Raw genomic sequence first — 27,997 nt, 5'->3', positions numbered from 1 at the left:
GTGGATTTGCCTCAGGGGCAAATGCACAAGCTTCCTTGCTTCTTCTAAAAGAGGGCTTAGGTGCACTGAGCAAAGCTCTGCAGGCCTCACTAGTGCTCTCTCCTTCCTACTGCTGCCCTCCCTAGGCCTCTGCTAAGCCACTGTTACCCTCTGGCCCTGCCAGTGTCCGCACGGAACAGCGTGACTCACAGTTGGCCCTTGCTGAGGGCCACCTCAGTCCTTCCACTCTGGCTGCCCTTCCTCCTCCCTGTCCGATTCTATCCATCACTGCTCTAGGAATGTTGCTTAGGTAGGGGACAGAGTCCAGCAGGGAAGGACACCAGCCACAAAGGAAAGGTGGTGACTGTGGCTGCCTGGCTGCTAGCAGCCTCCCCGCCCCAGGGCTCTAGACAGCTGGCCTGGTCAAAGTCCCTTCCCTGAGCAATGTGCTCAATGTGATTACAAACACATCAAGAGAGTCTGGAATTCCTAATCCTAGAGCACAGCAGTAAGGTCTTCCCAGCCGGACTCCAAGGGTGAGCAAGGAGGCCAGTGTCACCCCAGACGCCCAGTCACAGCCTCTGCTGATCATTTCAAGGAAGTTCTGAGGTGCCAAGAAGGACAAAAGGTCCTTCCCAGACCGAGTGCCAGCCCAAAGCATGTCTTCCCACAACACATACTGCCTTTTTGAGAACCCAACATGTCTGCCTATCAGGGCCCACGATGCCCCGTAGTTCCTGTCTATGCCAAAGCTGTTTAAGGCACTTAAGTGGCTTATTACCACAACCTGAAAAAGTTTGTTTCCATCCTGATTTAGGGGGGAAAAAATCAATAATACTGCAAATGTCTCCATTGAACACACAAAAGTAAAATACTTCTCAGGAATAAAATAAATGCTAAGCTTTGCTTAAATTACATGACCTTGTGGGTCAGCTTGGCACTGATAAAACACGACAAAACCTGAATACTGACTCTGGATTAGACCGTTCCCTGCAGTAAATCTAAGCACACAAACAAAAGACACACACACACACACACACACACACACACACACACACACACACACACCTGACTTCACCTCCCCAGGATGCTCGAGGGAAAGGGAGAAGTCTAGAAGGCCCTAGTAGCCATAGCACTCAGTGTGGAATGGCAGTGGACCAGTCCCCTGGTGCTCCTCCCACACAGGCCAATGTCTCCTCTTTGGGACGCTCAGTCAAGCAGGACTGCAAGCCTGTCTGTTAGTGTAGACCAAACCCCAGGCTTGGGTACAGAGAGAAGCCATAAGCCGAGGCTGGACACTGGGCTGGAGACCTCATCCCAGGATGGGCCTGAAAGGTCTGTGTGAGGGTCCCCAAGACCTGTGTTTTTGGTTAGGCTGCCGGCAGGTGCCTGTGGTTTCTGTGGCCAGCCCTGTCCTGCCCTGCTCATCTCAGCCATTTTCCTATGCTTCCATCTGAGGTCCCATGCTGCCTACTGCAGCTCTGTATCTATGAAGACAGGCAGGCAACATGAAGGGCTGGGTTGCTAAGGGAATGCTGTGAGGGTGTGCACCTCTGCCCGTTATTATACCTGTTTGATCTAAGGTCTTTGAGGGGGAGGGATCACAAGGGCAGAGGGAAAGACAGAATGGGGCCTGGGGCCTTGACCACTTAGCTGCTCTGTGAGGTGTTGGTCTCAAGTTCTGAGAGGCCAGTGGGCAACTCCTGGCTTCCTACATCTGCTCGGGCATCCCCTGTCCCCTGGGCTCTACTTTCCAGCAGCTCCAGCGGGTCCCTCAGGAAGACCACCATGACTGTGATGTTGTCATGGGAGCCCCGGTCACGGGCCACAGCCACCAGCTCCTCAGCAACATGCAAGCCACTGGCGTTCTGCTTGATCAGGTGGCTATGGACGAGCCCCGTGACTTCATGGTGGGGGACGACATCGAAGAAGCCATCGCAGGCAAGCAACAGGTAGTCCTCCGAGCCCGTTAGCTCCCTGGATGCCGCATCTGCCTCGCCAGACACATAAGGCTTCTGGAAGACGTCTCCTGGGAGTGAACAGACAGAAGAGCCTCCTTCTTTCTTCCTTCCCATGTGCTGGGGACCAGCCTCTCAGCACCATCCCCCAGGGCATGCAGGTCCAGAGCCCAGCTGGCTCTTGAGGGGTCGCCTGCCTAACGCTTCCCAGCCTTTTCAGAGCAGTCTCCCCCCAGCTCTATCCTCAATCCAGGAATGGCTGCCACCTCCAGTGTGCTGAGAGAGAGAAACAGCTACCCAGCACAAAGACAGGCTGTGAGGAAGGAGCCAACAAGCCTCTTCAGGAGGCTGAGAAGGGAAGCCGCCAAGACGCCCAGGGATTAGATGGAGCTGGAGCTGTGGGAAGAGGCAGGCGTGGCTCACAGTGGGTCTAAGCAGAAGAATGGGAAGCTATTCTCGAAGAAGAAAAGGGATCTTATGCTTTTTTTTTTTTTTTTGAGAACAAACAAGCAAGAATCATTAGCATGAATGAGCTGAGAGAACCCCATCTATGGAATATTTAACTGTGGCTAGGGTTTCCTACTGTATTTTAGGGGGACCTAAAGAAGGTCTCTGTTTTTTTTTTTTGTGTTTTTTTTTTCTACTTGAGTATTATTCTTTGAGGAAAGATCTCCAGCCCAGGCTGGCTTCGGATGCCTTATGTACCCCAGGATCAGAATCTTGACTTTCTGACCCTCCTCCATCCACCTCCTGAATGCCAGGGTGAAGTACAGGTGTGAAGTGTCCCGAGCCGTTTCTTTGAAGTGCATAACAGATGCAAGCCCGAGAACTTACGACCTTGGCTTGAAAACCCTCACACAGCCTTGAGGACAAGATCCTTGAGCTGGCTAACTTCTTAGATAAGAAAGTTATTTATTATTTCCAGGTGTGGATGTGAGCTTGCTGTACTTCCTTAGCCTTGAGATGAAAGAAGTCTAAGCAGATAGATAAGTAAAGTAATTGGTAGCTTTTGTTTCTGTCCCAAGAATCTTCTGGTTCGCACAGATGTATACTGTATAAAAGCTCATATCTTTTTATTTTCTCAGCCTCCCGCCCCATATCCAGGCACTGGTTGGTGTTGTCCAGAGTGGGGCTCTGGCCCGTGTGCCCCCATGCCTGGCTTAAGCAGCCCAGGGCTGTGTGCCACTAGGCGAGCACTTTACCATAAAATGAGCTGCACGTTCCCTGCTTACTAACTTCTGGGCTGTGATGCTACACAGGCAATAGAAACTGCGCCATGATCCCGAGCCTTGCCTGGTTAGAGCGACCATGCCCACCCGTCCCAGTGCTGAGGAAGCGGCAGAGAGCTGCAGCTTACAAGCAGCCAGGGGCCTGGGAAATTGTGGCGGGCTGGGATCCACTAGGTTGGGCGGATCTTTTCTTGTGGGTTTATTTGGAGGCAGCTCCACTGTAAGAGGGCTCTACGCTGTACTTTAGGGAGCATTATTCTGCCCTGAGTCACCGAGTAAGCACGTGGCTCCCCACCCTGCAGCTCCACGTACCCCCTTACCAATGGCTCTAGACACTGCCAGGGTCCCGTTGACTCTCCAGCAGTCCATGAGTGAAACGAAGCCGCCCAGCTCTTCAATCCGTGCTTTCTCATCCTGCAAGAGAGCATCATGTGCTGGAGGCTTGGGTGAGCTGGGAGCGGGGCTGGAATGTCACTGCGCTAGTAGAACTTACGGCCTAAGACACGTTTGAAGCCCAAGTACCCGAACCACGTCAACAAGCTTAGCCAGAGATCCAAATCCCACATCATTAAAGGCACTGGAAACTGTAACTGGCCTCACTACTGTTTAGCAGTGGAGATGGTTCATCAAGGAATGGGTGCAACGCAGAAGGTCACCCACGCAAGCCACGATGCACGAGTAAGCAGTGTCTGGGGCGGGAGAGTGGGAGTTATAGCATCCTCCGAGGGCAGAGCCCTCAGCTCTCACCTGGGGCTGCCACCTCCACCGTGAAAGCTGCTGGGCTGGGATGATGCCCTGCTATGTGCAAAAAGCTGCGTGGCAGGGCTCATGCACTCGGGTCAGGCAGGCGAGGCTGCCCTGTGTCCATCCCTTCAGCATCCTTTTCCCCCTTACTCCTACACTTTATTTCTGCTAGAGGACCATGATACTCCAACCCTAACTGCAAGGGGGATGGGCGGGGGCCTCACAGATAGCCAGTGTTGGGAGCCGAGGGCCTGGCTTGTGCCCCTCTGCAGCAAGGCATCTTGAACATGTCCTGGCTGTGGGAGGTCGCTCGTATCTCTTTGACTTGTGTAAACCTAACCTCACACTTTCCTTGGGATAGAGGCTCCCCAAGGCTTCTCAGGTGCAGAACTCTCCTTTCTGAAGCTCCAGGTCCTGAGATATCTGGCTGTGGGAACAGGGCTGAACTGGGCACGGGGTCCAGTGAGCCCCACCTTGACCGGCAATTTGGAAATCCCCTAGCCAAGGCCTTTGTGCCCACAGGCTCCAGCACCAGGGCTTAGACTAATGCACTGGGCTGGTCGGCCATGCTGAGCTTGGCCGTGTAACTTTGGTCCTGTCCTGGTCTTTCTTCCTTTTTCTGGATCCCAGCCTCGCCCTGTGCCCATGCCTGTGCCAGGCGCAAGCCACCACTCCTGCCTGTTTCTTCTGCCACCTTCCTCTCAGTTCCTCCTGCTTTAAACAGGGTCTGCAGCCAAAGCTTGAAGGCTCAGTCGTTCTATCAACAGGCACATTACCCATTTCCCTGGCCTCAGGGCTGTATCACGAAAGGTCTCTGCAGCACTGGAGACGTCACTGGAGACCTACTCAGTCCTGTGAACTCCCTAGGCCCTTTCATATTTCCCCTGAGGCCTGGGCTCCGCCCGCTGAGGCCTCACAGCCTCACTCTTTTGAGACCAGACTTCATCTTGCCCTCTAGTGGCCTGGACATGGTGAGAGTTGGTAGTGATTTCTTGTAGTTTTCCCACTCAGTAGATGCAGGCCAGCGTGCAGAACCTGTTTTCTCTGACTTGTCACTGACTTGTTGCATCTGCCTTCATGACTCAGCCCTCGCCATGTTCCCAAGTGCTTTCTTCACAGCACTCCACCAGAGTCTTCAGTCCTGTGTTGTTGCTGTGCTGCCTCAGGAAATCATCCTACAGAGTAGGCACTAAATGCTAGCTGGCCTAAACTGAGCCCATGGGTGGGACGGACTGCAGGGTGGGATGGGCTGGTGAGACACCATCACGAGTCCCCTGGGCCCTCTCGGAAGCTCTCCAGGCTGTGAGGTTCTCATGTTCTCGGCTTCTGCAGGAGTCTTTTCACAGATGTCTGAGTGCTTTTCTGGCATTTGCAAGGCAGTGACAGGGCTCACAGGCAAGGAACAGGCAGGACGGGGTGGGTAGGGGTGGGGTGGGGTGGGGAAGCTGGGACTGACCTTGGCTCTGCAGGCTACAGGCAGCAGACACCTGACCCACAGGTGGCTTTTCCTGTGCAGGCACTAATTTCAGCACCAGGCCAGTCCATTTTCACCCTACACTTGCCTGACTAGACTCTGCCTGACAGAAAAGCCCTGAGGCTTGGGAGGGTCAAGCTAGGACCAAGCAGTCTTGAGGCCCTGTGGAAAATGTTTCCACCAGGCTTGGGGGAGGGGGTTACTGAACACATCTTGCAGGATGTTGGCAGTGGGAAAGAGACTATCTAGCCCCTGGGCAAAGGTTGGCACTCAATCCAGACCTGGCTGGATTCTACCTGCCCAGGGAGGAGGGCCTGCCAGGGAGGGAGTACATGTCAATGCCTTGTTGTGGTGGTGGAACTGGAGCAACAGAAGCTACGTGGTAGCTGTGTGCTCTGGGCAGGTAGCTGGACCGTGACTCTCTGTACTGCTCACTGGCTTGAGCACATGACCCTCCCGGACCATGAGTCATATTCCTGATTATTACCTGTCTTGTTTCTGTAACCCAGGAACTACAAGAGGGAAGATAGGCCGACCTTTGCAGCCCCCTACATGACAAAATAGGAATGTGTGGGGAACATGTGCAAACCCCCAGGCAGGAACTGACCTCCCTGACACGGCTGTGGTGCTCACAGTCGATGCTAAAAACAGGCAAAGGACAGGCAGGGTGCTGGAGGAAATAATGCAATGAGCTTGCACTTCTGGAAAGATGCTTAAGAGCTAGAGAGATGGCTCAGTAGTTAAAAGCTCTGGCTACTCTTGTAGAGGACCCCAAGTTCCCATCACCCACCTGGTGGCTCCTAACCACCTGTAACTCCAGCTCATGGGGACCTGACAGCCTTGCTGTCCTTTGCAGTTAACAGGCACAAATGTGGTGCACATACATGCAGGTAAACACTCATGCACATAAATAAAAATAATAAAATCCCAACAGCAACAACAGCAGCAGCAGCAGCAGCAGCAATATGCTCAAATTTACTCCAGAAGGCTGGGTGTGGTAGCTCACACCTGTAAACCTAGCACCTGAGAGACACGGGCAGAGGGACTGTCTCAAGTTTGAAGTCAGGCTGGGCTACATAGCAAGTTCCAGGCCAGGCAGAGCTGCACAGAGAACCTATTTTAAGGAAAAAAAGAAAAGGCCAGGTAGTAGTGGCCTACACCTTTAACCTCAGCACTGCAGAGGCACAGGAAGGCCAGTCTACAGAGTGAGTTTCAGGACACCCAGGGCTACACAGAGAAATCCAGGAGACCGGGGGGGGGGGGGGGGGGGGGAGACATAGGGAGAAAGGGGAAGAGGGAAGAGGGGGAGGGGGAGAGGGTTCTTGCTGCCCAGATGTTGCTGTGTGACTATTTCCTTCCCTTCTTGGGGCAGAGAGCTCATGGGAAGCCCAGAATACCATGCAGAGGGCTGCAGGAATGAAGACTTCATGAGCCTAGGGTAGGTTTGTCCATGGTAACCCTAATAAACTGACCAGTTCACCCACTATCCTTGGTGAGCTGACTCGGGTCTGCCACTGATGCTTTTCCTCTGGAGTGAACTGGCATTTCCCTATTTCTCTCCATGAAAGGCCCACGACACTGATGACAGGACCCCAAGGACTGGTGAGACTGTGGCCAGTGGATTCTCAGCAGAAGCAGTGTTCCGCTCAGGCTGGGCCAGCCCAGGACGGGAGCTGGGCAGATCTCCAAGACTGTAGTCTGCCTCCTGTGACCTGAGTGCAGACACACCTGAGCCTGTGCAGAGGGACCACTGCTGCCTCGTTCTCAGAATGAGAGAAGAGAACAGCTGGTGAAGGTCTCCATGACTTGGGGACCGGGCTGTTAACGGAAGGCCAGGTGTCTGTAGGGAAGGCTGGGTGCTCCTTATGTGCTGATGAGGGAGGCCCACCAGCTGTAAAGCTAAGTGACACATGGCAGAGGCCTCGTGGGAAAGCAGGGTTGGGCCGGGGCTTGGAGGCATCCCTTGACGCTGTGTGTCTCCTTTCTGACTCCAGGAGGCGTCTACACACGCTTGTGAGGGAAGAGTCTGAGCACCTGATCCTCATGTCCAGGCGAGGGCCTCAAGGACTCAAGAGGCTGAGTGACTTTAGAATTCGGCGGGTCCAGGGTGACCTCTACGCCTTCCGCACTCAGAGCAGTGTGGCCTCCTTGCTCACTCTTGGCCGGTGGCCGTCCACTTTGCCTATAAGTGCTGCAGGATTCCGCTGGGCTGAGCACAAGGACCACAGGCTCTATTACTGGGGTTGCCTGCTGGGGCACAAGGGCTCTATGCCACTGTGGTCCAGAGTCCCCAGAAGGACTTGTAGGGCATCCCCTGCCCACTCTAGTCTGAAGGAGCACCAGGGGTTTTCTGGACTCTTGTACTTTCTATTTTACTTTAATAATACTGAGCCGGGACCTCCCAGCATTCCACATCAGTGTGGGAGCCCCAGACTTGGGTCCCCAACTGGGGCCCACAAGAGGGACCTGAAAATGTCTTAAGCTTGGATAAAGGGAGTCCCTTACCTGTCGCTCTGGTCTGTGTGGCTCCATCAGGTTCACGACCTGCCCTTGCTGTACCAGGATAACCTGGGAGTCTCCAAGCCAGGCGACATGCAGCATTGTTCCTGTGATGAGCGCACACACCCCCGTGGTGCCACTCTGTAGTCGCTGCAGGGAGAGAAGGAGATCCGTGTAGGGGTGCAAAGGGCTGAAGAGCAAGGTGACCCTACACTAAGGAGCCCCACAGCTGTACCCACGTAATTTTCATACTGCCTGGAGAGAACATGTCCCTGAAAGCCTAGCAGTGATGGCGGGAAGCAGGCTAATGATGCTGGGACACAGGGATGGAAGGGCAGGAGCAAGGATGGAGCCACACCGACCAAAAGAAGAGGTAGGCAGGACCAATACTGAGGGAGGACTTCATGAACGTATGCGTAAGTCAAAACTTCCCCAGTGCATGCTGTAAACCAGTAAGACTATGCCGAATTGTATCTCAAAAAATCAACATTAAAAAGAAGGGGGCTGCTGAAGGGGGAGCTCAGTGGTGGAATACTTGTGTTAGCCACAAGAGGCCCGAGGCTTGAACCCCAGAACAAGGGAGTGAGGGAAGGAAACCAAACACCCTGCTAAGAAACTTCTTCCTCTATTCTGAGCTAAAATCGAGCTTCCGCGCGGGACACAAGGGAGAACACCAGGCTCCCCTTAGGGCTTTAGATCCCCAATGGCTATCTGTGGGGAACAGGGGTCCAGTCCTGCTGTACTCCACTGAGGTCTGTTGCTCAGTGTATGACGACGGAGAACCCTGGGATTCCAGGGTGACCATCCTTGCTTTGCCTGAGTGCAGGCCCCGCAGGCCGTGTTTCTGGGTTGGTTTCTTAAGCAGTCTAAGCAGCAGTGTATCAGTATCTAAAGTGGCTATAGTGCTAGACTCTGTCCTCCCTGCTGCAGGGAGGGCCCGCTGAGGTTGCTTTCGGTCCACAGAAGAAAGGCTCACTGTCTTTTTTCATAAACAAGGGCTTCACCCCTACACATAACTGTCGCTCAAAGAAGAGGAGTCTCTACTGAGACCTGGCTGAACGGCGGGGGGGGGGGGGGGAGTTCGGGGGCACACACTGAGAGACCTGGCTGAACGGGGGTGGGGGTGGGGTGGAGGGTGGGGCGCTGGGACAGTGTGTCACTCATATTTTATATTTCCCGTTTTGTTTTTTTTTGTTGTTGTTGTTGAATTGACATGTGCGGCCTTCTTGATCCTGGCCAGGCCACCACTCCCAGAGCTGTCAAACTTTTAGCAACCTTGCTCTGCCAGTATTACCTTTCACAGGCATGCCAGACAGTCTGGAGCCCACCGGCCCAAAGCTACCTCCTTCACCTACTGGGTCCAAGCTCACTGGCACTGGCCGCCAGCTCAGATGAGCAGGGTTGTCAGAGCACCTAGGACTGAGCTGACTGGGATTCAGGATCCCTGGGAAAGCAGGCTTGCCCTCTGCCCTGTCTCCTGCTTGGGGAGCTATGGTCAGTTCTCCTAAGCACCTCTCTGGTGTCCTGTCCCCCTCAGCCGAAGGAAGCAGCCTGGGTCTCAGGTCAGGTAGCCCTCCGCTGGGTCGGCAGACCATGTCTGCGTCATAGAGGTCCAGCATGGTGGCCCCAGGTGCTGCACGTCAAGTGCTGTAACTTGACTCCATAAGGAGATATTAAAGGCGCCAGCTATGGCGTCAGGGAGGAGGATTTTGCTGGGGGTCAGCACTGGGAGAGATTGGGGCCAGGTAAGGTAGAGGGTAGGGCTCCTCAGAGTTAGGTCCCGGTGGCTTTGGGGGAGGAAGGGAGACCAGAAAACACATGCACACACATACAGGTTCGCCTGAACTTCCCTTTTTTACTCTGAGCTACCATGGCACATTACTAGCAAAGCCACTATCAAGCAGGCCCCGTGCTTTGCACAGCCAGAACTGAGTCAAAACAAACCTGTCTTTATAAAGCGACCCAGCTTCAATTATTTTGTTATAGTAATGAAGGGCGAGACTAACAAGACAGACGAACTTCGTGCTGCTTCTGCACAGATAAAAGCTGAGCACCACACCTGGAGGAATAAAACAGCACGGCTGCCAGCAGCGCGTGGGGAGACCCTTCCTTCCTGAAGCCCCAACCGTTTCTGTTTTCCTTTCTCCATGGAAGACAGACTCTCTGACACTAACGGCTACAGCTCTCCAGACAGCACGTGAGACCCAGCTGCCAGGTCTCACCTCTCGCCTGGCTTTCCAGAGGAACATGTCGTCAGTGCGCCGGAAGGCTTCTTTGAGGGCCGCGGCCGGGTCTGTGAGCAGCTCTGGCTGGTGAGCAGCCTGGGCGTGCACGTGGACAGAGGCATACCTTGCAGCATCCACACCTCCGTGGCCGTCAAACACAGCAAAGTAGGCACGGTCCACTGAGTCCTGTGGGAGGGGTGGGAGTCAGATCCCCGCCAGCTGCTCGCAGCTGGGGAGGGTGTTCTCCAGGCAGTAGCTAGGGTAGCGCTACAGTCGCAAGGTTTGTCCACACAATTCGCGTGTTGGAAGCCTAACCCCCACAGTATGTAAGAGGATGTTGGGGAAGTTATTGGGGTTGAATGAACTATCAAGAAGTAGCTTTTCGGGGCTGGAGAGATGGCTCAGAGGTTAAGAGCACTGACTGCTCTTCCAGAGGTCCTGAGTTCAATTCCTAGCAACCACATGGTGGCTTACAATAATCTATAATGTGATCTGATGCCCTCTTCTGGCCGTCAGGGGTACAAGTAGGCAGAGCACTGTATACATAATAAATAAATATTTAAATATTAAAAGAAGAAGAAGAAGAAGAAGAAGAAGAAGAAGAAGAAGAAGAAGAAGAAGAAGAAGTAGCAGCAGCTTTTCTCCTTGGGAACCTTGGTCTATCTTGCTATGTGATGGCTTGCAGTACCTTGGTGCTCTGCAGCATGTCCCCATCAGTATGAAGGCCCTCTTCAGATACAGCCCCTTTACCTAAGGCCTCTCAGGCTCCAGAGCAGGAAGAAATACATTTTTTTTAATTAATGCCCCAGTCTCAGGCATCTCATTAAGCAACAAAACAGACCCAAGACAGGCAGGGTCTGGAAGAACTGGCCCAGCCCTGACTATCAGACAACTTAAACTGGCTCAAGTTCTACAAACAGGGAGGCTTGGGGAAGGACAGGCCTCAGTCCCCGCCGCTCTGCCAGGATGTTGCAAACCACAACCTAAGGTGAGGCGCATCAGGACGTGTCTGCTGGTGGAGGCTCAGCAATTCAAGTTTGAACCTGGCCTCTTTATATAAAAACACAGGCCAGGCTGGGTGTGGTGGTGCACGCCTTTAATCCCAGCACTCGGGAGGCAGAGGCAGGTGGATCGCTGTGACTTGGAGACCAGCATGGTCCACAAAGCAAGTCCAGGACAGCCAAGGCTACACAGAGAAACCTGTGTCAAAAAACAAAACAAAACAAAACAACAACAACAAAAAAAACACAGGCCAACAGTTGTCTTTGTTTAGTCTTTGGCTATGGAAGGCAATGTGCCTTGAAGCTTGGCCCTGAGGCACTGGTGCTCTGAATTAGCCTCTCAGGCTCCCTGGGTGGTACTCACCCTTAAGACAGCAGCTTCTCGGTACTACTTCCCCAGGCCCAGCCCAGGCTGGCAGCTACCTTTTGCACCAGCTGCTCCCCCCTCCCCCGGGTGCTCCCTTCCCTCACCCCTGGCCGCCCCCCTCCAGCCGTCCCCCCCCTATCCCCAGCTCCCCCTCCACCCCTGGCCGCTCCCCCTCTCCCCTCCAGCCGTCCCCCTCCCCACCCCATGCTTTACTGCTTGCTCTAGGGCTCTGCAGGTGCAACTCACAGACAAGCCGAAGAGCTGGTTGAAAGTGGGAAGGGACACATGCCGATCCTCCATCTTGCGCCGTGTGTTCCGGATGGCATGGATAGAGACCAGCCACTGCCGCTGAGGGGCCTGGGCAGCCAACGGCAGCTGCTTGTGCCACTGGCTACATGCTTTCCAAAGCCAGTGAAAGAAGCTCCGTGCCAGGCCTTTGGCATCTAATACTGATGGGCATAATGGAGAAATTGTTAACCCAAAAGTAAAACCATGCAGTTGGGCTTAGCTAGTCTCCTATACCCTTTCCCAGTCGGGTCCCCAGGTTCTAAATAGCCCCTCCCAACAGCCAGCATGGGCCCCACTAGTCCATCCCTTCACCTCCTGGGACATTCTCAGCATACCAACCTATAAACTATGCAAGAAAGCCTGCTGCCAGTGATGAGAAGTCTCTGGTAATTGCCCATTAATTAGAAATACGTTAGGTCCAATGATAAAGGAATAAGTGAATTCTAGCCTGTTCTGACAAAAAAATTAAGCCACTGCTAAAAATGATTTTCAAAACTAAACATGCAACTGTCCTCTAAGCCAGCATCTACTCTTGGGCATGGATCCCAGAAAAGTGAGGACTGTTGCCACAAGAACAATGCGCGAATCATCCTAGCTGCATCTGTGACAGTCCAAATCTGTGATCTATCCAGATTCCCTCCAGCCTACAAATGGCTCACCGGCTAGGCCTTGGGTGAGGGTCCAGCTGCAGAGCTGAGTGGAGCAGCTAGGTCCAGTGTGCAGAGGACCACGCCAAGCGGAAAACTGGCGAGTCCACTGATAGGGTTTTTTTTTTAATGACATCATTAAAATGGAGAAGAGTCGTCACTGCCAGGTCTGAGGGACTGGGTATAGCAGGGAGGAGTGCTACAGTGACCTGTAGAAGGTAACCTATGGGGTCCTTTTGATAAGGGACCTGTTTTATGTTTCACCATACTGAGATCCTGTATGTAGCACGCCACTACAGTTTTGTATGGAGCTCCTAGGAGGAGACCGGGCGGGTAGCTGGGGCATCTCATAATTAACTGCATGTATACTTATGGCTATTTCAAAACTAAGTTCACCTAAAAGATGGAACAGAACACAACAACAACAACAAGGCCCAAACCAAGCGAACAACCAAAAAGTCCCGCCTGTGTGGGATGTGGCCCGTGTCAGAGCACTGGCCGAGCACACCTCAGGCCCACGGGCGAACTACAGGTAACATGGAGAGGGCATTACAAAGTTTTCAAAAATGCACAGCTGCTTATGACATGATTCTAAATGAGAAAATGATAGAAAATTATATATATAGTTATCCACAAGTACATGAAAAGCCACTTAGTTCCAGAAAAGGGGGTGTGCGTGGCAGAAATGATCTCAATATAGTCAAAACACTGGCAGTAGGACCCCAGGGCTGCATCTGTGGGCATATTTTTTCCCCTATATGTACACTGTCCTAACACTTTCTCAACTCTCCATAACGAGTACCTGCCCTATGTGGTGGCTCTGAAGTCTGCCGGTTCCCCTTTCAGCCACTGCCAAGTGTCAGACCAGGCAAGCTGCTGCTGCTGCTGCTGCTGCTCTCAGGCATTAGAGAACACAGCTCCATAAAGCCTAGCTTCTCAAGAAGAGATCACCAAGATCAAGTTCAAAGGAGACTTCAGGGCCTAAGCTTTCAGGCCTCACTTCGTTTCAATGCATATAACCCTCCTGCCAGTGTGGGGGAGTGTGGTCAGAGCCATCGTCTAAGAGGGTAGCTCAAGGTCAGAGAGCCGAAAACCAGAGTCCGGGCATCAGAGGCCACACCAGAGGGGAGAAGTGTCCTTAGTCTGAAGCATGGCTGTGGAAGAAAAGGGCAGGGTGGAAGGAAGCCAGAGGGAGAGGCACTGAGCTGCCAGCAGGAGGAGCACACGCGGGTGGGGCAGGAAGCCTGGATCTGCAGCAGCCGGCGTGTCCAGGACCCTGTGCCACTCAGGACATTTACCAACAGCTGTGGGAGTGGCAGGCTGAGTTTGTTAAGCCCAGCTAGGCAGTGCAGCTCTAACTGTGAACTCACGGTCTGCAGCCGGGGCTTTCATTCTCACAACGGCCTGGGGCGCTGCTGTGCTCTCCTTCTCGCCCCTGGAAACCGCTAGTATTTAGGCAGCTTTGAGCATGGCAAAGCCTCTAGGCCTGGGCTGCCTCCTTTTTAGCTTTCGGTTATACTGCTTTTTTCCAGAAATAGGTTTGGATTTGAATTTTGCTCAAGCAAAGAAAGGGCAATTAAAACTGAGGAAGGCAAGCCCTCCAGCAATGCTCAGCCTTGAATGGCAAGCCCTCCAGCAATGCCCAGCCTTAGGCTGTGGGAGCCCACTCCTGACCCCGCTTTTCTGGCCAAGGGCCATATAGTCCTGAGCTGGGAGGTCTGTCTTCACACCAATCACAGGGAGGCTGCTGGCAGGTGGGCACAGGGTGTTGTAGTCTCATGTCTGCCTGTGGCGGTAAGCCTCAGAGAATGTGCTGATACAGCCGGGCAGCAGCAGCTTGGAAATTGCAAACCTGCCCTAAGCGCTCAAGGCTGCAAGTCTAGGCCCGCGCAGCAGCTCTGGCACAGGAAGGGAAGGTGGAGCAGGGAAGGTGGAGCCTTGTGCCCTCAGGTAAAGCCTGGCTTGCCAGCTGCAATTCTCCTTCCCACCAGCAGGTGATGCTGTCTTTTGCCTGGAGGGGTAAGGTGGGGGTGCTTCCTTTGTGGGGCCCTGGTGGCTGGACGCCTGCTGGATTTACAGAGAACAAGGGCTGCCTGTCCTCGTGCATAGTTGTCTCCCAGGCTGAGGGGCAAGGCCACGCTGGGATGAAGGCTGGCAGGGAGCTGTGGAAGGGGCCGGAAATGGGGCTGGGGAGGGGGCTGGTAGTGGCGAGGGCCAGAGGACGCATTTAGCTTTCTTTTCCCTTCTGCTGTGTTCTTTGTTTTCCCTTGTACACACACCCTAACACTGAGCTTAAAGTTCGCAACAGCAGCAGCAAAGGGGGACTTCGTCTCATACCAGGCAACGCCTCGGCAAAAGACTAGGACAGAGAGCCACACAGAGTTAGGAGTCCTGTGTCTCAGAAACTGTCAAACGGCCTCCAAGCCGCTTGGCGCTCACTCCCAGTTTCTGGGGCCCTCTGGTTGTGGGGTACCATTGGAGGGCCCGGCCCACTGATGGATGCCACTCCATTAGCAATGGACAGGTAAGCCTGTCTTTGCCACCTCATGATCACTGACTTCTGGTGGTCTTAGCTGAGTAAGGTAAGTCAAGGCCAGGGACCGAGACAATAGAGGCTGCCCTCCAGGCAGACATGCCACTCTGTGGAGAGCCTTGCGTTAGCTGAGGGGAAACAGCAAGTTCCGGTAAGGTTGGCTGGGCGTCAGCACCTTGGATTCCTCATGGTAAAGCCGGATGAGCACCATTTATTTTTTAAATGCACGCTTAGGAGAAGCCTCAGGTAGGGCCCGTCTCACTGGCTGGCTCTGACCTGGGCGCTGGTCAGTCCACTGCAGGTTTTCTATACGCCATGCCATTTTTTTTTTTTTTTTTTTTTTTTGACTCTGACCTTGCTGTCTTGATAGCACCCTGGCCCTGACCTTTACTGTCAACCTGAATCTGACACTTGCTAAACAGTCCCAGAGCTGGACGAGAGGAACTCACAGGTCACAGGGGCTTTCTCTTCCTCCTCCTCCTCTTCCTCTTCCTCTTGTTCAGGTGACTTCTTAAATTCAGAAAGGTCAGTCTGTAGGAGCTGGGAAACTGCTTCGTGGGTCACGGCTGCAGCAAACAGTGGGGGAGCATTCCTAGGGAGAAGACATGAGAGGCGGGGCTAGAGCAGCTCCCAGCTGACGCCTAGGCCTGAGAGTCGGAGATGATGGTGATCTCTGCCTCCAGAGGCCTGAAAGGGGTGTTTACACAACAGCAGAGGCACGGCGTTTGCTGGGATCTGATGGGAAGATTACCTTAAGGGATACGAACCTCAGTAGCCACGGATCTGGCCTGATGTTGAAAGTGGTGACCCCGGGGACTAGGACATGTGAAAAGCTAGGGTGTATCCACCTCCAGTTCATATGCTGAAGGCTGAACACCCACTGCCTCAGGCGGGGCCATTCCTGTGAGCGCTAGGACAGACCACACTGAGGCAGAGTAGGATGGCCCCTTGCTGCAGCATGCCTGGCTTCTTTGTGAAAAGGGGTAACTAGAGACACAGATACACACGAGGGGAAAGCCGTGTAGCTATAGGACAGGGATGTAGGGGTGATTATATGCAGACCACCAGGAGAGCTCAGCTCCGCCGACACTCTCATCTCCATCGGTGGCCCATCCTGTGATGCAGTGATGACTATCATTGCCGTGTCTGGTCTGTGTGCTCTGGGATGACAGCCCTGGGAAACTGAGGCCCATGCTGCTCAGCAGAAGCAGTGCTCTGTGCAGCTCCACGTCTCAGAGCTGTTGAGCTTGTAGAGAAGGGAGCTAGGGGGAGGCCAGGCTGGGGCCACAGGAACTCTGGTCTGTGCGGAAGACAGACACGCTGAGTTCTCAGATGTCCGAGTGCAGGAAGGATGGGTTGGATGGGGAATGGCTGGTGACCACAGTCTGGAGAGGCCAAGGCCTACAGGCTGGGCAGGGAGGGCGCCTCGGGGTCAGAGAGGGACAGAGCAGAACAGTGTTGGGAGCTGACCAAGGGTCAGAGGAAAGAACAGAGAAGCAAACTGGATCTGAGCAGTTGGGCTGGGGGGAGGGGCAGCCCCGCCGCTGAGCCCAGGCGGGACAGGGAGCCAAGCTCTGTTTCCACAGGTACTGCAGAGTTCAGGAGACCTGGCAAGCTGTGGGAACAGGGCGGCAGGTGACAGAGTCACAAGAGAACCAAAGGCTTGGAGGCCCAGCTCCAGGAAGAGTCGGTAAAGTGGGGGAAATGGCAAAATAAGGGACTAGGCTGGCTGGCCACTGAGCTCCTGGGGTCTGCCTGGTTCTATGCCCATATGGGGGTTACAGGCACATGCAGACATGTCCAGCTTTTACCTGGTTACTAGAGATTTGAACTTAGGTTCTCATGCTTGCACAACAGACGTTCTTACTACTGACCCACCCATCTCCCTAGACCAGCATCTCATGCTGCCCAGGCTGGTCTCAAGCTTGCTGTATAGCCAAGGCTGACCTTGAACTCCTAACTCTCCTACCGCTGCCTCTTCAGGGAGTGCCAGGGTTACAGTCATACTCTGTCATGCTAGGCTGACACTTCAGCGTTAACGAGAAAGATGACCTTCTCAGAGCCTGGCTGGTGAGTCATATCCTAAGGGGACTGGCTAGCTACTGATGGCCTTTCATTTTAGAGACCTGGGAATTGAACTCAGGGATCCTGCAGATGAGGCGAAAGTCTGTCACAGCTTTCTTTCCACTTTTCGAGCCAACCTGGCCTTCAGTTTACCCTGGCTCCTCGGCAGGCTTGAGCCGTCAATTCTCCCGCACCAACCTCTGGAGTAACTGAGATTATAAGACTGCGCTGCGAGGCTCTGCAGCTGCCAACCTGTGGAACTGCACAATGAGCTGAGCTCTTCAAAACAAAAGAGTGACTTGGGGACATGGGGAGAGATCTCTGGAAACAACCAGCTGAGATGGGGTGCAGCTTGGTGGTAAAGCACTTGCCTAGCTTGCTGAGACCCTGGGTTGCAAGTGTGTCCATCCCCCGCCCCCACTTTGAGGTATTTCCTGTGAGGCCGGGGAAGGGCACCTGCTCACTGTGGTGCTGGTGAGGTCATGCTTAAGCCTCTTGCCCACTGGCTGCCGCTGCTGCTGGGGGCAGGGAGGCCACTTCCAGCCATGGAGACACAGACAATGCCTGGCCTCCAGCCACCGGCATTTCCTTCCTGGACACAGCTTCTACTTTTTCCAGGGACCCACCCGTGGATGTGCTCTAGAGGCCCTCAGTCACCACACCATCCTGGGCGTGGAACCCTTACACTTGACTAGAGTACACTGTGCCAATGAAATGTCCACCTCAAGGTTGACTAGGTGCCTACAATATAACAGGAGACGAAAACCATACACAGATCATTAGAGTATAATTCTATATTGCTCAGGGATCTAAAGACGTAACAATAAAACCACAAGCGGAGGAGAAAGGAAAAGGAGTGTGTAGCGCCGGAGATGTGACTCCAAGGTGGGCTCAGAGGAAACACCATTAGAATCTGAAGAAAGAGCTGATGGGTCAACGTATCTGAAGCCCTTTATACCCACAGCTCTACCTGCGCTGTGGGGACATGAGGGTCTGCACAGCACAAAGTGACTGCGTGTGCACATGGTTGAGTGTGCACTTGGTGATAGTGAGTGTGCACATCCGTGAGTGTGAATCTTGGGAACTGCTGCGCATGATGCCAGTTAGCTGACACTACAGATGACACATACACCCATGTGCATACGTGAGAGAAAGCGCTAGAGAAGAACAAAACCATCTTTGGGCTACAAAGTAGACTACGCATAGCATTGCACTAAATTTCTGTTTGATTTATTTTGTTTTGTTTTGAGACAGGGTTTCTCTGTCTGTCCCGGAACTCGCTTTGTAGACCAGGCTGGCCTCGAACTCAGAGATCCACCTGCCTCTGCCTCCAGAGTGCTGGGATTAAAGGTGTGCGCCACCATGCCGGGCTCCATCTTCTTTTAGTTGAAAATAAAAACCTTAAATTCAATATTCTGGTCATGCTTTCCCCTTCCCAATTTATCCAACTCCTCCCTCTCTCCTGCCTCTCTCATATGCAGGGAAATAAAAACAAGTAAGCAAACAAAACCAACACCTAAAGAAAAAGCACAAGAAACGCACACCCACAACTCATAAACACAAAATCAGGAACTATAATATACAAGCAGAAGACCAGTAAGATAAAAAATGCTTACACAAAGCAATATGGGACATATTGGAGATAAGGGATAGAAGCCTGTGCCCACTTCCTCTCGCAGGGAGGGGTCCAGGGTGGACATGGCTCTGAAGCAGACGGCCTGTGAGTTGTTTACTCTGCTGGGATCCTAGCAACCAGTGCTGGAAGAGTAGAGAAGGAGTGGGTGGGCACCAAGGGGGCAAAGAGAGTACACACTCAGGTGACACTGAGGTGACAATATGCTGAAGCTGGGCTCTGGTGCAGCTGTGGGATATCTGCAGAAGAGTCATGAAGAATACTGAGATTAAGAATCATGGGCTTGGGCTGGAGAGATGGCTCAGAGGTTAAGAGCACCGGCTGCTCTTCCAAGGTCCTGAGTTCAATTCCCAGCAACTACATGGTGGCTCACAGCCATCTAAGAGAACTAATACCCTCTTCTGGCATACATGCAGGCACAACACTGAGGACAAAGGAGCGGAGAGCAGGCCCTGTCATGATGACATGGGAGCAGGAAAGCTGGCCCTGTCATGATGACATGGGAGCAGGAAAGCTGGCCCTGTCATGATAACATGGGTGCGGGAGAGTGGGCCCTGCTCTGAGGACACAGGAGCAGGAGAGCGGGCCCTGCCCTGAGGACACAGGAGCAGGAGAGCGGGCCCTGCCCCGAGGACAAGGGAGCGGGCCCTGATCCAGGGCTCTGAGTGGACCTCACCCCAACATCTACCCCATGTATGACCTGCTGGAGCACAGGAAGGGGCCGGACCTACAGATTCAAAGATTAAGAATCTCCTTGACACACGGTAACAACATGATATCCAACAGCAGTCCCAGTGAGGATCAGGCCTCAAACCAGACCCATGACTCATAGCAATGAACATTTGAAAGTAAACATATGTGCACAAAAGGCACACACAGACACACAAAGTGAGGTTACACAGACAAGGAGGATGCCACGCAATAACAGAGGCAACCCCAGAGAGGCAAGTCTCTACACCAGGGAACATTAAAAGTCACCACCAGAGAGAGCCTTAGAACAGTCTCCTCTGTGACCTTTGAGAAAGCGAGGTCTTGTTCACATGTCGATTTTGGGTTTCTGGCCCCTAAGACTTGTCAAAGGACAAGCTCCTGTTTCTTCTGCCCAGACTGTCATCTCAAAGTTGCACTTTCTGTTACTTTATTTACTTTTAACAGTGGGTTAGAAACATTAAATGGAAAAACGTATGGGCTAGAGAGATATCTCAATAGTTAAAAGAGCACTTGCTGTTCTGCTAAAGAACCTGGGTTCTGTACCCAGCACCTAGAGGGTGGCTCACAACCATCTGCAGGCAGGCAAATACACAGGCAAAACCACGCACTCACACACATAAAATGAAATAAATAAAAGAAAAAAAAAATAAAGTAACAACTGCAGAAATAAGAAATAAATAACTTTGAAGTTGTTCACTATTCTGAGTATTGGGATAGAAACTTAGCTTTGTGCTTGTCTTACTGGGAATAACGGATCATGTCCGCCCAGCATATCTGTCCACTAAGTCACTTAGCAGCTGTCTTAGTACCACAGTACCCAAAAGCCCCTTATTTCACTTAGTAGTAGCCACAAAGCACAGCAGTGGTGATACTGTTTTCAGACAGTACAGAGAAACCATAAAGTATTTCCTTTAAATGAGATGGGGGAAGTCTGTGACTTAATAAGGAAAGGAAACAAAAGCAATCCCCAATTACCCCTTGCCCAAACATTCTGAGATGGCTAAGACTGATGGGGACGGAGCCTTCTAGCTGCAGAACTGAGAGACAAAGAAGCAACACATTCTAGTGTTTCTGGATCTGTACTTAAGAGAGAGGCACTGACTGGCAGGGCCCATCACTCTCGGAACTTTCTGGCTGAAAGGTCCAGATATGGGATGGCCTCATCACTCCCATGAGACTCAGGCAGGGTAACCACCTGATAGAACACTGCACCCCGTCCCTTTCCATCAAGCTCCTCCCTTTTGAGGTAACCCAGGCCTACCTGCTGCCCAGGAAGCCCATTGCCAGCTCAGCCAGCTCAGCCTCCACCTCTTCCAGGCTCAGTACTGTCCCTGGGACCTTCCATGGCAGAGGGCTCTCCAGGCTCAGTGGGGCTGGGAAGTCTCGGAGGAGTGTGTCTAGGAAGTCTGGGATCTCAGTGTCACAGGTCATCTGTCGGCTGTTCTGTGGGGCTGCAGAGGCCATGCCCAGTGCATCCCGGGGGGCTTGCAGCTAGGCTGAGGTGAGATGGTCTACGGTCAAGTCTTCACTCTAGGGAGAGAAGTCAACGTCAGCAATGTCACAGGGTGACAGTGTCTATACGACATGGCATACAGGTGCTCAGCAAGCAACGCTAGGCAGGTATCTCACTAAGCCCTGGGACTCACTGTTCAGGGAACACAGCTAATGGAGTGCCTGCCTCAGCCCGTCCCTACCCACACTGGTCCTTTCACATCTGAGGTACACAAGATGGCCAAGACTCTTGCAAGTCCATAGCTGTACCTTGGTGTCGTCCCGGAGGTGGGATTTTAGCTCTCATCTGACTCAGAGCCGCCTACGGCATAGTCAACCAGCCTTTTCTATACTTACTGTCCAAGCCTTGTAGGCTGGTCTGTCTGTCACCCCTTTAGATACCTGATGACCCAAATAGACATCTGTCTTCCTTTACAATCAATCATCCACTTCTAATAAGACTGGAATGGCTCTTGCATATGTCTTGGTTTTGCCCTTTGTGCTGCTGGAAATTGAGCCCATGGTTTCAAGCGTGCAAGGTAGGCCACCCACCAGGCCCCTCTGCCTTTCTTTTTTATGACCTGTGATATATTTTGGTCCCTCCCTAGCCCTGTTCCCTTTGGGGCCCCTACTTCTCACCACACCTGGGCAGATAACCCCCTGTCAGCACCCGTTCACACAGGCCCCTCTCTGCAGCCATTGCCTCTTGGCAGGGGTACCTCGGGCCTAGTGCAGCTGCCCAATCACCCTGGCTTAGGGACCTTCATTAGGAAAGAGCCCAGTGTGTTTACCACCACAGGAAACAAATGGCGCCCTCTAAGGTGGTAAGTTGGATGTAAGATTCTGAGCACCCCAAGTTCTAGGCAGGAGAACCCCAAGAGCAGCTTCAGAGTGCATCTCTCTCTGGGGGCCTTTCAGAGTCCAACTGCTTCGTAGTCCAGAGGGAAAGATAGGTGAGACTTCTAGAACAACTACAGACGGCACCTCCAAACTCTGCCAAAAGGGGGGGCTAAGGTGTGGAACAGACAGATGAGGAAAGCCTGAGGAGTACCGGGAGGGAGCTCAGCTGCAGCGGAGGCTGTCACTTATGACCACTAACTTTATAACGAGGCTTCCAACGGCAGAAAAAGTAAGACACAAAGAAGGAATGGAAACACATCGGGGGCTGCTGGCCTGGCATGCACCAGGCCCTAGGTACAAAAGAGACAATGTGGTATGACAGTTAATGCCGTCAATTTGACAGGACCTAGGATCGCTGAAGGGACAAGCCATGTCTATGAGGGATTCTCTGGGTTAGACAAGTGAAATGGAAAGGTCAACTGTGGGTGCCTGGGGCTCTCTGCTAAATAGGAAGTGTGCCAGCTGAGCCGAGCACCCATCTCTGGCTTCCTGACTGTGAACAGTGTGACTTGCTGCCTCTCACAATTATGTGGTCACCATGGATTGTATTCCTTGAAACTGAAAACCTAAATAAACTCTTCTTTTAAATTGCTTTTGCCAAGCTTTTGTTTGTTTGTTTTTGTTTTTTTGAGGCAGGGCTTCTCTGTGGAGCCCTGGCTGTCCTGGAACTCGCTCTGTAGACCAGGCTGGCCTCGAACTCATAGAGATCCACCTGCCTCTGTCTCTACCTCCTGAGTGCTGGGATTACAGGCGTGCTCCCCATCTCATCAAGAATTTTTTTTTTTTGTAACAAGAAAAGTAACTGACACAAATGATGATAAACAAACAAAACATAGCAGCTCTCTCTTCTCTCAAAGGCTGAAATCAAGAGCGAATTTGTTTTTTAAAAAACACACACAGCGAAGCCATAGGCTGGTGCTGGCACATGCCTATAATCCCAGCACTCAGAAGGCAGAGCCAGGAGGGCTGCCACAAACTTGAGGCTATTCTGGTCTTCAAAGCATCAGCCAAGGTAGGCCAGGTGACAGACAAAAACAAAAAACAAACAAAAAAACAAAAAAACAAAACCAAACAGCCTCCAATTCTGGGCAGAACAAGGGGATGTAGCAGAGGCAGGATCCCGCACCATGGCCTACAGTAGGCAGTTTGGGTTCATCCACCCGGCAGTATGATAAGGCAGAAACCCTCAATTTAAGGGAATGAGAGACTACAGGCTTTCTGCTGCCATTTGCAAACAGAGGGACGTAGGGATTCATACAGCGGAGGCAGAAAAGGGCGGGGAGGAGGGCCCCAGCAAGCTTCGTGTCCAGCCTCCCTGTGCTTTGCTGGCGTATGGAGTCAGCGCTGCTGTGCTTGCCTTTCTTCCTGCAGTGTGCACAGGGTCCTGCACATTCCCTCTGTCCTGGTCCCCCTCCCCACCAGCCACTCTGGGAGTGTTTTTTATTCCTCTGGGGGCATACCCCAAAGCATTAAAAGTAGCCTTGCAAAAATATATAGAGAGTATTTTTTTAATTTGGTTTTTCGAGACAGGGTTTCTCTGTGTAGCCCTGGCTGTTCTGGACTCACTATGTAGACCAGGCTGTCCTCGATCTCACAGAGATCCACCTGCCTCTGCCTCCCTGAGTGCTGGGATTAAAGGTGTGCGCCACCACCACCTGGCAGACACAGTACTTTTTACTGAAGGTTATGTTGCTAGAGTTAAAATTCACTGTCTACAACATTCCCATTTATTTAACAGTTAATAAAATGTAGCCTGGGTTACAAAGATCAAGCAAGTAAAAGGACAGAGAGTAAATAAAGCAAAGAAAGAAAGAAAGGTTAGGACGGGAATGAGCCGGACGCCACCTAACCCAAAGGGAGATAGAAAAGAACAAAGCGGGCCCCGGGCCACAGTTGGAGAGATGCTCAGAGGTAGCTGTCAGAGATGCAGAGCATGGAGACAAAGAGATGACATTAATTCCTGAGAGGACCAGGCCAAGTGTCACACCGTGCTTGTGCCCCACCCCCCACCCCCCAGCCTCTTGGTATGCAGGAACGGAAGTGTGAACATTGCAAAGCTGTTCCCAAGCAAATGACAAGCACTTGGGTTTTGTTTGTTCCATGGAATTCTCCAGGGCCCAGAGGTACTGAAACCTCCGCCAGTGTTACGGGCTAACATAAAGTTATCATTAGGACCAAAGGGAAAACCCCAACTGGCAAATCCCTGCCCACAGCACCACCCACCTGGCACTACGTATGCTAGGTGTTTCAGAGGGCAGATGGGCTGTTTCCTTCATCGAGAGCCCTTCCCCACAGCCCACCTGCTTTCCTTGCAGGCTGGGCTCATCTCTGCATTACAGCACTATAGACCCAGGTCTTCGTGTAACCTGCTGGACATCTGCTCTCACTGCCCCTCTCCCTCTGCTCCAGGCTCAGGACCTGCTATGGGCCCCACGGCTATCTGCACTGTGCATGCTGAGTGGGGCCTGGGTGGCAAGGCACAGAGCACCACACCCTGCTCACGCTCCCATGCAAAGCCCTGCCTGCATCTGCTGCCTTTCTTCTCAGGGCCTGTACTGACCGTCCACTTGCACTATAAAGGCAGTGTACCCAGAGAAATTCTGTCTGCTGCGACCACTCAAGACTCACTTCTGCACTGTGTGGCTTGGGTTGCAGTGAAGGACCAGGTCTACAGTTTTCCTTTTCTGGGGGCTAGCTGGAACAAAGAAAAACAGTACTAGCCTTTTCCTGTTTTCTCTCTTTTCGACAAACTCCTAGGTCTGACGCATGCCTCTCCAACAACCCTGCTCTGGAAGCCCAAGACCAGGAGAGAAAGGCTCTGGCAGTAACAAGAAATACTGGTGAAGGGCATGGCACCACTCGGATTACTGGGGGGCAGAGTGGTGGCTGGCTGGCAGGCAGCGGCTGGATGCAGGAGTCTGGGGAGAAGCGGGGCTGGGCAGAACAGACTGCTGGGCCCGGGAGGTGTGTGCGTGCTTGATTTCAATAGTGTCCTCACTGTGGCAAAGGCCTCAGGATGAGAGGGACATGTACAGCAGGGTGTGCAAGCCACAAACAAGACCCTGGAGGTGGGGTGAGGGGTGGGGGGCGGAAGGATGCTGAGCTCTCGACTCCCGGGGCTGCAACGCCCTGGCTGGTTCCTCCTGGTTCTGGGACTGCTGCCTCTCTGTACTTATGAGCTGGCAGCTGCTCTCCAGACCCTGAGCTCGGGATCTTCCTGCCTCGACTTCTCCAGAGCTGGGCTCACAGATGTGCACCACATCTGGTTTATGTGGAACTGGGAGTCACCATGCACGCTGGGCAAGCTATATCCCCAGGACTCCTATTTCTCTGTTTGTAACTAACTGCTAGGAATAGTTTGGTATAAATCCTTCTAGATCACAACTAATTTTTTACTACATAAATGGAAAAGATTTTGTTTATGCTTATAAATGCTTATTATAAATATTGTGGTAAAATATACATTAAAAAATTATCACTTTAAAAAAAATATCACTTTAGCCTGGCATGGTGGTTCATGCCTATAATCCCAGCACCTTGGAAACTGAGGCAGGAGACTTGACACCAAGTTTGGTGCCAGCCTCAACTACTGAGTAAATCCTTGTCTCAAAAACAAAACAAAACAACCCCCCACCCCCAAACAAACAAAACCCAAAGGGTGGCAGACTGCTGTTTGGGACAGCAGTTTAGTTGGTAGATAGTTGCCTTGAAAGCACAAGGCCCTGGGCTCATCTACAGAATGGAATTCCAGTTCTTGGAAGACAGGCAGGACAAAAAAAATCACAAGTTCAAGGGCATTCTAAGCTACATTATGAGTTGGATGCCAGCCTGGTCTACATGAGACCCTGTCTCAACAAAACAAAACAAAACAGCAAAGCAACACTATCAAAAAACACTAAGAATATATTTTTTTCTCTGGGTGCTAGAGATTGAACCCAGGCCCCTGTGTATGCTGAACATGCACTCTACCCCAGCCATGTCCATATGCATGCTGAACATGCACTCTAAGCCAGCCATGCCCCTGTGCATGCTGAACACGCATTCTATCCCTGCCATGTCCATTCAAACCATCTTTAAGGGGCCATTCAGTGGCATCAGGCACAGCCACAGGTTATGCAGTCACTTTTCTTTTTAAAGGCGTGCTACTTTTCAATGGCTCCTAAGCTTCCATGTGGTCAGTGTCCTCGGGCCCTTGTGCTCAGTAAAACTGGTCACTGAGCTATCAAACAGGAAATGAAAACATTCCTTTAGTACACTGGGTAGCAAAGGTAGCCTTAAAGACAAGGTTGGCTTCCAGTGACATCACAGAGGAATTCTGAAAATAAAACTGTTGTGGGAGGTTTATGGTGTTAAAACAATTGTTTGTTTTGTTTACCTCTCAGAACTGCGCATGAAATCAGGCCACACTGCGGCTACTCTAAGGTCACCAAAACAGGGCTCAGTGAAGACTCTGGTTGCCCAGTAACTTGGCCATTCCACCCCAGTTTGTTCCCAGAAAAAGAAGTAAAAATTGACAAGGGGAGGGTTATGCGCATAGAGACCATGAGGTAGCGATGGGCTGGGCTCTGTTCCTCGGGTGGGACCAGTTCACAGGGCCTGTCCCAGGTTATACTGTAAAGACATCTGTGAATCAAGGGGCCTCGAAGTAGAAGGCCTGGGTGGAGTGGACCACCGTCTTCCGCTGGGCCTCACTGGATGTTAGTCTCTGCAGAAACCCCTACAGTGCCTTTCCTCCTCCTTGCACAGGGAGCCTAGGGGCTGGCCTGGACCACACAGCTAGAACGCTGGGGCCCAGGCTCTCAAGACGGAGACCCTACTGCAATCCAGCTAAACATCCTCAGTTCGAGCGCCAAAACAGGTGTTCACTAAAACACCAGCTTTAAATACCCTGAGGGGCGCCGCCGGGCGGGCATTCAGGTTGAAATGTGGTCCCAGGAGGGTGGAGGGTGGGTGGGTCTTCACTGGTAGGGCTGAGAGCAGGGCCGTGCGCCCGGTCCACAGGGTTCTGGCGGGCAAAAGGACGAGAAATCCTTCCAAACGGAAGCCTGTCACCCCTTAGTACTCCGTTTTGCCTCACAGCTCTCAGCCCCGTCATGGACCTCAGTTCGGTCACACCCCATGTGGTCAGCGGATTCCCAGTTCCGTGCCCTAGGCTCCCTATGCTTTGCCTCCAGCTCCTCAGGCGCTGGCTGCTTGCTCCGATCTTTTGCTCACTGCTACCCACAAGTGCCCAGGCACCCGAAACCCATCTTGGTCCTAGTGCTTTCTCATTTCTCCATTTCGTCCGCAGTCTCCTTTCACCCTCGTGCATCTCAGGCCCCCACATGGCCGCCACCCGAGTCCGAGTCTTCCACCCCTGCTCTTCATCCCAAGCACCCCGAGGGCCTCACCTGCCAGCCTGCCAGCCTGCCGCAATGCTCCCCACGAGCTGCTTCGGGCCGGCCCCGCCTACTTCCCGTCCTGGGCGCCGCAGGCTCCGCGCAAGCGCAGTCGGGCCTCGGGCGGGCCTCTGCTGCCCCCTGCCCTCTTGTCTTGGGCAAGACAGGCGCCCTATTTGCCAGCGAGCGAGCGGCTTCACTTCTCCAGTCTTCTTGAGTAGGCAAAAAGCAGTCCCTGCCTCACAACTTGTGTGGTGATCAGCCACAGGGCAGGGATGCAGCTTTGTACTGCCCAGGCCTGGCCACCCATCACAGACAAAAGGCGTATTCCTCTGGGTCTTGTGTTTGTTTTCTTTTTAAATGAGAGGATCATGGGGATGGTTTCTTTTAAAGACAAAAGAAAATAAAACCCTTCATGTTAAAGAAAACATTTAATGTGTAATGTTATATTCTTTTTTTTTTTTTTTTTAACAATGAACATGTACAGTGACCGGCTACGGTGTGGACAGAACGCCTTCACGTTTCACTGTGGTCCTGCCCACTTAATCACAGCCCACCCCCACCCCCTCTCCTTGCGGTCAGGGTCTCTGGTCCTTTGTGCACACTTCTTAGTACATTGGGTAGCAAAGGCAGCCTTAAAGACAAGGTTGGCTTCAGGTGACATCTCAAAGGAATTCTGAAAATTAATCTGTGTGGGAGGTTTATGGTTTTTAAGACAATTGTTATGTTTACCTCTCAGAACTTTGCTGACAAGTACATGCCACCAAACCACCCTGACTTAGGGAACTAAGGTCTCAGAGGCTCCTCACTCACTGGCAGGTTTCAGGGAAGCCGTGGGCCTGCTCTGAAGGGAAGCTGCTGCGTGGGTGTGGGTGG

The 27,997-nt window shown here is 52.5% G+C and overlaps 1 protein-coding gene across 1 annotated transcript; it reads right to left on the bottom strand.

Moving 5' to 3' along the window:
* Nucleotides 1-2: 2 nt before the first annotated feature.
* Nucleotides 3-27,180, bottom strand: Ppm1f (protein phosphatase, Mg2+/Mn2+ dependent 1F). Its single transcript, XM_051150598.1, has 8 exons — nt 27,134-27,180; nt 20,614-20,882; nt 15,394-15,536; nt 11,723-11,925; nt 10,106-10,294; nt 7,890-8,033; nt 3,487-3,580; nt 3-2,008 (listed from the first exon to the last, which is right to left on the bottom strand). The coding sequence occupies exons 2-8, from the start codon at nt 20,814-20,816 to the stop codon at nt 1,629-1,631; spliced, it is 1,356 nt and encodes a 451-aa protein (XP_051006555.1). The 5' UTR covers nt 20,817-20,882; nt 27,134-27,180; the 3' UTR covers nt 3-1,628.
* Nucleotides 27,181-27,997: the final 817 nt, after the last annotated feature.

This window comes from Acomys russatus, chromosome 8 (genome assembly GCF_903995435.1).
Source record: "Acomys russatus chromosome 8, mAcoRus1.1, whole genome shotgun sequence".
Lineage (NCBI taxonomy): Eukaryota > Metazoa > Chordata > Mammalia > Rodentia > Muridae > Acomys > Acomys russatus.
The sequence above is the reverse complement of the archived record's forward strand: the minus strand, read 5'-3'. Positions and strand labels throughout refer to the sequence as shown.

Excerpts from the sequence above, each read along its gene's own strand:
- Ppm1f (XM_051150598.1), bottom strand. The coding sequence starts at position 20,816 with ATGGCCTCTGCAGCCCCACAGAACAGCCGACAGATGACCTGTGACACT. Across the intron at positions 8,034-10,105 it reads TCTGGAAAGCCAGGCGAGAG|CGACTACAGAGTGGCACCAC; the intron begins GTGAGACCTGGC and ends CTCTCCCTGCAG. Across the intron at positions 3,581-7,889 it reads CACACAGACCAGAGCGACAG|GATGAGAAAGCACGGATTGA; the intron begins GTAAGGGACTCC and ends GCTCTCTTGCAG.